General features: G+C 37.4%; 1 protein-coding gene across 1 annotated transcript; it reads left to right on the top strand.

Annotated features, from left to right (window-relative positions):
• The first annotated feature begins 242 nt into the window (after nucleotides 1-242).
• Nucleotides 243-10,112, top strand: LOC127084261 (lysine-specific demethylase REF6). Its single transcript, XM_051024683.1, has 7 exons — nucleotides 243-1,260; nucleotides 2,252-2,330; nucleotides 2,860-2,927; nucleotides 3,068-3,218; nucleotides 3,473-4,167; nucleotides 4,680-5,255; nucleotides 7,568-10,112. The coding sequence occupies exons 1-7, from the start codon at nucleotides 432-434 to the stop codon at nucleotides 9,916-9,918; spliced, it is 4,749 nt and encodes a 1,582-aa protein (XP_050880640.1). The 5' UTR covers nucleotides 243-431; the 3' UTR covers nucleotides 9,919-10,112.
• The last annotated feature ends 428 nt before the right edge of the window (nucleotides 10,113-10,540 follow it).

The raw sequence follows: 10,540 nt of genomic DNA, 5'->3' as shown, positions 1-10,540 counted from the left end.
TTAAAAAATAACACATACAAATCAAATTTACTTTTTTGAGAAAAATAACTTAATTAAGTATTTTTTTTTGTACAACATCTTTTAAAAAAACTTATTCATCCAATAATAAATAAATAGAAAAGATTATTACATAATAAAAGGAAAGGAAAAGAAAATGGTAGTTGAAGTAAATAAGAAGAGAAAACAGTGGCATAAAACATGTCTCCGCAAATCTACACAATAGTAAAACTCATTCCCTGCTCGTTTACTAAATTCTACTAACCTAGTGTTACTCATTCATTTTTTCCCTTTTCTTTTTCATTTCCTCTGTAGTATTGAAAAACAGAGGAAAATAAAAGAACAGAGTCATCAAAAAAATATAATAATATATGTCAATTCTTGAGGGAATCTTATAAGTTAAATGTGATTCAATCACAAATCTCTTTGCTGCTATGGTAGTTTCTGAATTAAACGCCGACGTATTCCCATGGCTGAAATCCATGCCAGTAGCACCGGAATACCGACCAACCGCCGCGGAATTCGAAGATCCGATCGGTTACATTTTCAAGATCGAGAAAGAAGCATCACAATACGGTATCTGCAAAATCATTCCACCGTTTCCGCCGTCACCGAAGAAAACCGCCATAGCTAACCTCAACCGGTCACTGCCTAATTCCACATTCACGACACGTCAGCAGCAGATCGGGTTCTGCCCGCGGAGGTCACGACCTGTGAAACGACCTGTCTGGCAGAGTGGGGACCACTACACTTTTGCTGAGTTCGAAGCGAAAGCGAAATGGTTTGAGAAAAGTTACATGAAGAAGCATAGCAAGAAGGGCAGTGGTAATGGTAATGGTAATGGTAACGGTAGTGGTGCTCTTGAAACGGAGACGCTGTTTTGGAAGGCTACCGTTGATAAGCCTTTTTCAGTTGAATATGCGAACGACATGCCTGGTTCTGCGTTTTCGGCGCAATGTCGTCATGCTGGGGAGGCTGCTTCGGTTGCTCATAGTGCTTGGAATATGAGAGGGGTTTCAAGGGCGAAAGGGTCTTTGTTGAGGTTTATGAAGGAGGAAATTCCGGGAGTTACTTCCCCTATGGTTTATCTTGCTATGCTTTTCAGCTGGTTTGCTTGGCATGTTGAGGATCATGATCTGCATAGCTTGAATTATCTTCATATGGGTGCTTCTAAGACATGGTATGGTGTTCCTAGGGATGCTGCTGTTGCTTTTGAGGATGTTGTTAGGGTTCATGGCTATGGTGGAGAGATTAACCCTCTTGGTCAGAGTCTCACCATTTTCCTTACTTTTTCTGTTTTTGTTTTTCAAACATTGTTGAGTAGACGTACATTGTTTTGTTTTATTGCTATGTATCTGTCAGCATTGTTTGCTTCTTCTCTGATATAAGGTTTATGATGTTCTGTTTCTGTAAATTATATTGACTTCTTCAGAAAAAATGCAGAGTAATTTTGTATTGTACAAGAATCTCTTTTTGTGTTTTTGTTTTTCAAACATTGTTGAGTGGATATACATTGTTTTGTTTTATGGTTCTGTATCTGCCAGCATTGTTTGCTTCTTTTACGATACAGGTTTTTGATGTTCTGTTTCTTGTAAAATGCCATGTAGAACTAATTCTTAGTACATGTTTCCCTGCAATCTTTATATCTTTTACTAGTACATTAGTGGGTGGTTTGTTTCATTCTTTCTCTGCATGCATGTTTTGTGACATCCACCCACAAAGCAAGGCATTATTGTTAAAACTTAGAACATAATTTACTAGTGAATTCTTATGAGTTTTTGTTTTCCTTTTCAATCTATGTTTTAATCTCAGCCTGTCAGAAGTGAGTGAAATTATAATTGTAATATTGAAAGATGACAAAATCAGGGTCCATTGTTGATTTTAGGATCCCAATTCATTGTTTAAGGAGGCAGTGAATGGGTCTAATGATTGAACATAATATTTGTGAAATGTTACTAGACGGGGTTTAGAAATCTACCACCTAATTGAGCATGGGCCCCTGTCTCTTTCATTTGCTCTATACAAATACATCACATTTCTAGGCTTCATGTTCTGTGCAAGCTATCTTGATTTCTTTCAGTTTTGAATTGATTTATAGTGTTCTATTTTTTTTACTAATGATGCATATTGGTTGGTCCCATTTCACATTTTGAGAGGACCTGGTAGTTTTTTCTGTATGTTTAAGAGATGGCACTTCACTTTTGTGTTTATAAATGGATGCACATCTTATAAGACTCTTCTTTCCTGTGAACAGTTACATTTTCTATTCTGGGTGAGAAAACCACAGTGATGTCACCAGAAGTGCTTATTAGTGCTGGTGTTCCATGCTGCAGGTACTTACTTTTAATGATTGTCATACTATATTTTCTGATGGCCAGTGTTGATGTTTTTGTTAGAAACTAGGAATCCATAATGGTGTGGCAGTGTTTAGTGTATGCAATGGTTTGTTGCATTCAGTTTGGATTAACCTCAGTTTAGTTTATAAAGTTGTTTGTTTGGTTTTTTAGATTTACTTTGGCATATAATTATATTTATCTTTGGTGCATCATTGTCACTGTTTCGGGAAGTTCCCATTTCTCATATGCTGTGAGACGGGGAAGTCTAGCCGCATGCTTCATGATCGGTTCCCTCTATTTTCCCTTCAATTTTTTCGTGAATTTATTTTTTTCCTTTTAAAAAAAAAGAAGCTTATCTCCATCTCTGTTGTTGTTGCCCTCTTTTATCCCTAATAATATATTTTAAATATTGTAATCACAGATGTTGGTAATCATGATAGAAATCATATTTTCCGTGATTATTATGTATGGTGGTTCATACTTTATATATGCATTTTGACTTTAACTTTCAATTGCTTTGGATCAGGTTAGTGCAAAATGCTGGAGAATTTGTTGTGACATTTCCAAGAGCCTATCACACAGGGTTTAGTCATGGTAAAACACTTGATAATTTAAGAATTTTACTCATAGGGTCAAACGACTCCCCCCTCTCTCACTGGGAGGGGATTGACCTAGTTAATATTGTTTCTGCCAATGGTTGAGTGCTTCTAATGCTTTGGATGTGTATTGTGTAGGTTTTAATTGTGGAGAGGCAGCAAACATAGCAACACCCGAGTGGTTGAGGCTTGCTAAAGATGCTGCTATTCGAAGGGCTTCAATAAATTATCCTCCCATGGTTTCACATTTCCAGTTACTTTATGACCTTGCCTTAGCTTTGTCTTCTAGGTTTGTCTTTCCCTATTCTAGGCTTTTGTAATTGACCATAGGAATGCCATCAATATCTTATCAAATTGTTAACCAAATGAAGTTTAAAGATGTAATTCCCCAATTTTATCATCTTTGGAAGAACCATTCTAGTTAATACATAAACATGTGTGTGTGTGTGTGTGATTATTAGTGGGGCAAATACTATGATTTTTAGGACCATACAGGTATTCTAATATATGCTTCATGTAAACATGCTTGTTCTTTCCATACAGAATCCCTGGAAGAATCAGTGCGGAACCACGGAGTTCTCGTCTTAAAGATAAAAAGAAGGGTGAAGGAGACTCTGTAGTCAAAGAACTATTTGTCCAGGATGTGTTACGAAACAATGATCTGCTTCATGTACTCGGAAAAGAGTCTTCTGTAGTACTTCTTCCTCGCAGTTCAGTTGACATTTCTATTTGCTCAAAGTTACGTGTTGGATGCCAGCAACAAAAAGTGAACCCTGAATTTCCCATTAATGTATGCAATTCCAAGGAAATGAATTCCTCAAAAGGTTTTGTTTCTGATGATCTGGTATTCAACAGAAATTGCGGAATCCTGCAAGAAAAAAATGTCCAATCTGTGAAAGACAAGTTTACTCTGTCGTGTGAAGGGAAGGGGATTTCCTCATTTGATGCAAATGGCAACACATCCCCTTCAAGTTCTAAGCAACTTCAAACAGGCAACAACAGTGAAACTAATCAAGAAGACGGATTGTCAGATCAGAGACTGTTTTCGTGTGTCACATGTGGACTATTAAACTTTTCCTGTGTTGCTATTGTACGTCCTAGTGAACTAGCTGCTAGATATCTTATGTCTGCTGATTGTAGCTTCTTTGATGATTGGGTTGTTGATTCTGGAGTACCTAGCAATAAACTTGTTGTTGATCGCGAAGATGCAAATATTCCTGAGCCAAATATGCATACAGGCAGGTTTTACAAGTTCCATATCTAGTATTTCATATTATGTATCATATTGCATCAAAAATGGTTTATGGGTTTCTTCAGTTATAGTCAATAGCGACTACACATTCTAGGTTCTTACTTGTCTCTGCATGTGCATGGACTGGGGCTTTCTTGTTTGCTCCCTCTTCTTGTTTGTTGCTAAGATATGTTTCTGTTACATCTTTGTTCTGTTTGGAAATAGTTATCCGCCTCCTCCTCATTCCTCCTGTTTTTTTTTAGTTTTTTTTTTTAATTTTAAATGCTTCCCTGTATGAAAAAAATGACTGTAAAATAGCAAGTCTTTGGGCTTCATTCCTTTCTCTTGTTATGCATTTGGGGTAGAACACAAAGAAATGCCTTAGGTATTTAAGCAACTAAATGCCTTTTACATCTTATTTGCTATCTCTCAGAAGTTTGAAAATATAGATTCTTAGCTTTGATTTTCCTTGGCAATGATTTTGGTAAACGTACTGATACATTTTGTTTTGTGATGCAGGGTGGACGAAGACAAATACCCAAGAAGAGGCCTTAAATACTGAAGTAGGAAATGGCAATACAGCTCTTGCATTATTGGCTTCAGCATATGCAAATTCTTCCGACTCTGAGGAAGATGCAATTGACGATCATGAATTGAATGCGATAAACTCTACATCTGAAAGTTTCCCTTCTAATGTTCAGGCTTCCCATGCTAATCCCATGACTAGACATGATAAAAATGATATTCTTTCAGAGAGCGCCAGTTACGATGCACATATATTTGATGTTAATTTGAGTCAGCCTTGTGAACAATCATTCGAGGAACAGGATTATAAAATTACTTCAGAGGCTGCATTTGAAAATACAAGGCCAGTGCCTTATTCCACTGCATATAGTTCCCAAGACGCTAATAATGCTGAAAAGTCATTGTCGGCCGAAGCCATGGTTGCTGCCAATCGTAAAAATGCTTTATTGGTACCGCAATGTGATGAAGACTCGTCTAGAATGCATGTATTCTGTCTAGAGCATGCTGTAGAAGCAGAGCAGCAACTTCGGCCAATAGGTGGAGCCCACATAGTGCTCTTATGTCATCCAGGTCTGGGGTTGATTGATTTACTATTCATTTATGCTGTCTTTGTTTATTCCACATCCAAGTTGTTGCAGAACAACTCCGTTCCATTGCTTTCTGCCGCTCATTTGTTTCCCTTCTAGTAAAAGCTTTGAACTCTTGTGTAAATAGGTGGCATCATACAATTCACTGACAGGTTTTCTCCATTATCTACAGATTTAAAATAAATATATTTATTTACTCGGGATCCTCCTTTTCTTGTCTTTTTCTTTTCATGTATGATATGCAGCTTTTGATGGATTATATCAATCTTTAGGAATTAAGGATAGAGAAATTTTTTGGAGAGACATTATGAGGTCAAAGCAAATGCCGGATGAATGGAAAAGAAGCACTTCAATCCCAATTTATAAGAAGAAGAGGGATATACAAAGTTGTGTAAATTATAGGGGGATTAAACTTATGAGTCATACCGTAAGGTTATGGAAAAGAGTGATTGAACGAAGAATAAAAAAAGAGATTCAAGTCACTGAGAATCAATTTGGTTTTATGCCTAGGAAATCAACCATAGAAGCAATCTATCTACTATGACGTGTGATTGAGAAGTATCAGATGGAACAACAAGACTTGCACTTAATTTTCATCGACTTGGAGAAGGCGTATGATAGAGTACCTAGAGATTTTGTGGAAAGTCCTAGAAAAGAAAGGGGTTATATATTCGAGCTATCCAAGATATGTATGAAGGGGTATCGATTAGTGTGCGGATACAAGGTGGAGAGACTGACGATTTTTTCAGTACAATATGTTTGCATCAAGGTTCAACCTTAAGCCCTACCTTTTTGCTTTAATTTTGAATGTATTCACGGAACATATCCAAGGGCTAACACCGAGATGCATGCTCTTTGCTGATGATATAGTCATACTTGGAGAGTCGAAGGAGGATTTAAATAAGAGGTTGAAGACTTGGAGACAAGCTCTAGAAACGCATTGCTTTCGCCTAAGCAGAAACTAGATGGAGTATATGGAATGTAAGTTCAACAAAAGGAGAAGCGTTTTTAACGTAGAGGCGAAAGTTGGAGAACATATCATTCCTTAAGTCACACAGTTTAAATATCTTGGGTCCGTAATTCAAAGCGATGTAGAAATAGAATGAGATGTAAACCATTGAATTCATGCGGGGTGGGTGAAATGAAGGAGAGCTTCAGGGGTTTCATGTGACGCAAAGGTACCGTTCAAGCTGAAGGGAAAATTTTATCGGATTGCGGTAAGATCTGTAATTTTGTACGGAACAAAATGTTGGGCGGTTACGAATCAACACGAGAATAAAGTCAGTGTAACATAAATAAAGATGTTTGCGTGGAATGTGTGGTAAGACTAGATAAGATAGGATTATAAATGTCAGTATTAGAGTGTTAGGGTAACACCTATATTAGAAAAGATGATGAAAAATAGACTTAGGTGGTTTGGACATGTAGAGAGAAGACTTATATATTATGTGGTAATAAGAGTATATTAGATGGAGAGGAGTCAAAGAGATAGAGGTAGGAGAAGACCTAGAAAAACTATAAGAGAAGTTATTAAGAAAGATCTAGAGATTAACGATTTAGAAAGAAATATGGTTCTCGATAGAACATTATGGCGGAAATTGATCCATGTAACCGATCCTACATAATAGGATAAGATTTGGTTGTTGTTGTATGTAGCTCGTCACATAGAATGCTATAGCTTTTCTCAAACAAAAAAGATAGGAGAGCCTTGTAATCTAATCAGTTTCTTTGAGTAAAGATCAATCTAAAGTAGAACTTTTTATGTTAACCGATGTGCTAAGGAACCAAAAATAGAACAATCTTTCTGGGAAGCTCAGCTTTAAAAATATAGCTCTTTCTATTTCTTGATTTCTTAACCAATTTCCTTAACAGGGCCCTATAGAAAATCATAAATCTTAGTTTTGCTATTTTGAAGTAGTTGCCTTTTTTTTAATACTTATTTTTGAAGTCATAGACTTGCAAAGACATTGTATAATTTTTATTTATGCGATGGACAATGTAGGAAATTGACTTCTCATATTTCAGCTAGGAATTTTTAGCTATGATGAGTTGTACTTGTCAGAATGTCTAAAAAGATGCATCTTTCTGATTTGAAAAAGTATTCTTCTGTTAGTTTCACGGCTCAATAATTGTTGGTGTTTTAACACCTAATTGCCACCTATAACTTTAACTTCTTTATCTGCATCTCATAGGATTGTGATTACTTTACTAGTGTTTATTTGTGTAGTTGCTTATACAATTAATTGGTTTTTTTTTTGTGTTCAAATTATTCATTTATTTATTTTACTTGTTTAGATTATCCCAAGATAGAGGCTGAAGCAAAGTTGGGGGCAGAAGATTTGGGGATTGATTATACATGGAAGAATATTGCCTACAGGCATGGCACCAAGGAAGATGAAGAGAGGATCCAGGCAGCTGTGGATAGTGAAGAAGCAATTCCCGGGAATGGGGACTGGGCTGTAAAGTTAGGAATAAATCTCTTTTATAGTGCAAATCTTAGCCGCTCTCCCCTTTATAGCAAGCAGATGCCTTACAATCCTGTTATATATTATGCATTTGGTCGTAGCTCTCCAGCAAGCTCGCCCATAGAACCACAGGTCTATCAGAGAAGGACCGACAGGCAGAAAAAGGTAGTTGCTGGTAAATGGTGTGGTAAAGTTTGGATGTCTAATCAGGTCCATCCCCTTTTAGCAAAAAGGGATTGCGAAGATGTTGAGGATGAGAAAATGTTACATAGATTGACATTGCCTGATATGAAAATTGAGAGATCGGGAAGTACCCCTAAAACTGAAACTGCTAGTACAAAATCCGGTAGGAAGAGGAAGACGGCCTTAAACAGTGGACAGACCAGGAAAGGAAGTTTTGTTGAAAAAGATGTGGTTTTGGATTATACCACTGAAGATAAACCCAATCCTCAGGGAAGGAGGATTCTTAGAAGCAAGCAAGCTAGGGGTGTTGAGAAAGATGGTGCAGCTTTGCACAGGGATTGTTCTCCTTATAGTAGAAAGCCTATGAGCAAACAAAAAAGTTGCACTGAAAGTGATGTAGTTTCTGATGATCCGCTTGAAGATGATTATCACATGCGACATAGGAGTTTTAATGTCGAAAAAGCTAATTTTATTGATAATGATGTGGTTTCAGATGATGCAGTGGACTATGATTCTGATTGTCATCAGATGGGAGAACTTAGAAGCAAGCAAGTTGAAGATACAGAGAGAGACTCAATTTCAGAGGATTCTTTGGATGCCGGTTCTCTTCAGTTGCACATTGAGACTTCTAGAAGCAAGCATGCCAACTTCATTAGTGAAGAAGATGCAATTTCTGATGACCAAATGGAGAATGGTTGTCAGAAGCAACAAAAGAGAATTCCTAAAAGCAGAATAGGAAGTTCCCTTGCTGAAAAAGATTCAGTGATATCAGATGACCAACTGGAGCTGAACATGCAGAATCAGCGCCGGAGTTATTCTAGAAGTAGGAAATCCAAATACCTCCACGAAGAGGATATTGTATCGGATAACCAAACAAATATCTATTGTCGCAAGTACCAAAGAAGAACAGTTAAAGTCAGGCAAGCCAAATGTGTAAGGGAAGATGTAATATCCGACGACCAATTGGAGGATCCCTATCAAAAGCAGAAACCAATAATTTCTAGAAGGAAAAACAAAGGCATTGATAGAGAATTTAAAAATGAAGTGTCCGATGACCAACAAGAGGATCACTTTCAGAAGCAGCCGCGAAAAATTCCTAAGAGTAGGAGGCACACCATACAGACTGATGAAGAAGTTATTGATGACTCGGCTGATGACAATGCCCGTCTGCTGCATAGAACTTCTAAAAGGAAGAAAGCTAAATTCAAGGATGAAGATGATATGAGTTTAGATAATGAAATAGATGATTCTCTTCAGCAGCACAGAACTCTACCAAGTAAACAATCCAAACCAAAGACACTTAAACGGATGAAACAAGTCAAATCTCTCCCGATGAAAAACCAGACACCTCGGCCAGTGAAACGAGGGGCTCAGATGCTGATGAAATCAAAGGCTGCTCAGCAAGTAAAGCAGTCTTCTCATTTGCGAAATAAACAATCTGGTAACTCCAGAGAGCCTAGTTTAGATTTGGAAGAGGAGGAAGAAGGTGGACCTAGCACACGCCTTAGAAAGAGACTCCCAAAAGCCGAGGAGTCTGAAGCAAAATCAAAAGACAAACAAACCAAAAGGAAAAGGACAAAGGATGCTACAGCAGCTACTCTTGTTTCAGCCCGCAATGCCAAAACAGAGGACGAGGAAGCAGAATATCAGTGTGACATCGAGGGATGCGCCATGAGTTTTGATTCAAAACAGGAGCTGCTGCATCATAAGAAAAATATCTGCCCAGTAAAAGGTTGCGGGAAAAAGTTCTTTTCACACAAATATCTGGTGCAGCACCGGCGAGTTCATGAAGATGACCGCCCGCTCAAGTGTCCCTGGAAAGGGTGCAAGATGTCTTTCAAGTGGGCATGGGCTCGAACTGAGCATATCCGAGTCCACACCGGTGCACGTCCTTATGTATGTGCGGAGCCAGGTTGTGCGCAAACATTCAGATTTGTGTCTGATTTCAGTCGTCATAAGCGGAAGACTGGTCATTTAGCAAAGAAGAGTCGTCAATAAGAAGTTTGATAGATGTTGTTACTTAACATGTTTTTAGAATTTATTATTTCATTGCTTAATTGACCAAGCTAGGACTAACATTTTAGGATATGTCTGCAGTTGCCATTTATTTGTAAAAACTATAAGTTATGTTTGCTTTGGGTCTTCAACCCATTATTTCATTACAATTAAAGCAATTGCTTGATTCTCAACCAGTTCACTTCACATCATGTAAGTGCTGTTCCAACTTTTATATTTTAAGGTGGATCTATATAAGAGAGTAAAACTCTCCATTTTCTCATTTACAAGATTAGGACCACGGGGGTTCTATTTTATTGGTCGAATTAATTGTGCTCCCTCACGTGCAGCCACACTAGCGATAATCAGGGTCGATCCTGACTTTTTAGAGATCCGGGACAAATAATAAAAATGGATCCCTAATAAAAAATATACTCCCTCCGTTCCTTTATAAGTGTCACTTTCTTGAAAAAAAATTGTTTCTTTTTAATTGTCACTTGCAAAGTTCAAGGTAGTATTAATTGCAATTTTGTCAAAATTACCCCTAGATAATGATTGCAGAGAGAGAAAATGTAAAGTGAATGTAATAAATAATTAAGGATATTATAGGTAAAAGAAGAATTAT

The sequence above is a fragment of the Lathyrus oleraceus genome, chromosome 5 (genome assembly GCF_024323335.1).
Source record: "Lathyrus oleraceus cultivar Zhongwan6 chromosome 5, CAAS_Psat_ZW6_1.0, whole genome shotgun sequence".
Classification (NCBI taxonomy): Eukaryota; Viridiplantae; Streptophyta; class Magnoliopsida; order Fabales; family Fabaceae; genus Lathyrus; species Lathyrus oleraceus.
This window is presented reverse-complemented; position numbering and strand designations above follow the sequence as displayed.

Coding starts and splice junctions, on each gene's coding strand:
- LOC127084261 (XM_051024683.1), top strand. CDS start 432: ATGGTAGTTTCTGAATTAAACGCCGACGTATTCCCATGGCTGAAATCC. Junction 2,928..3,067: donor TCACACAGGGTTTAGTCATG/GTAAAACACTTG, acceptor TGTATTGTGTAG/GTTTTAATTGTGGAGAGGCA. Junction 5,256..7,567: donor AGTGCTCTTATGTCATCCAG/GTCTGGGGTTGA, acceptor TTACTTGTTTAG/ATTATCCCAAGATAGAGGCT.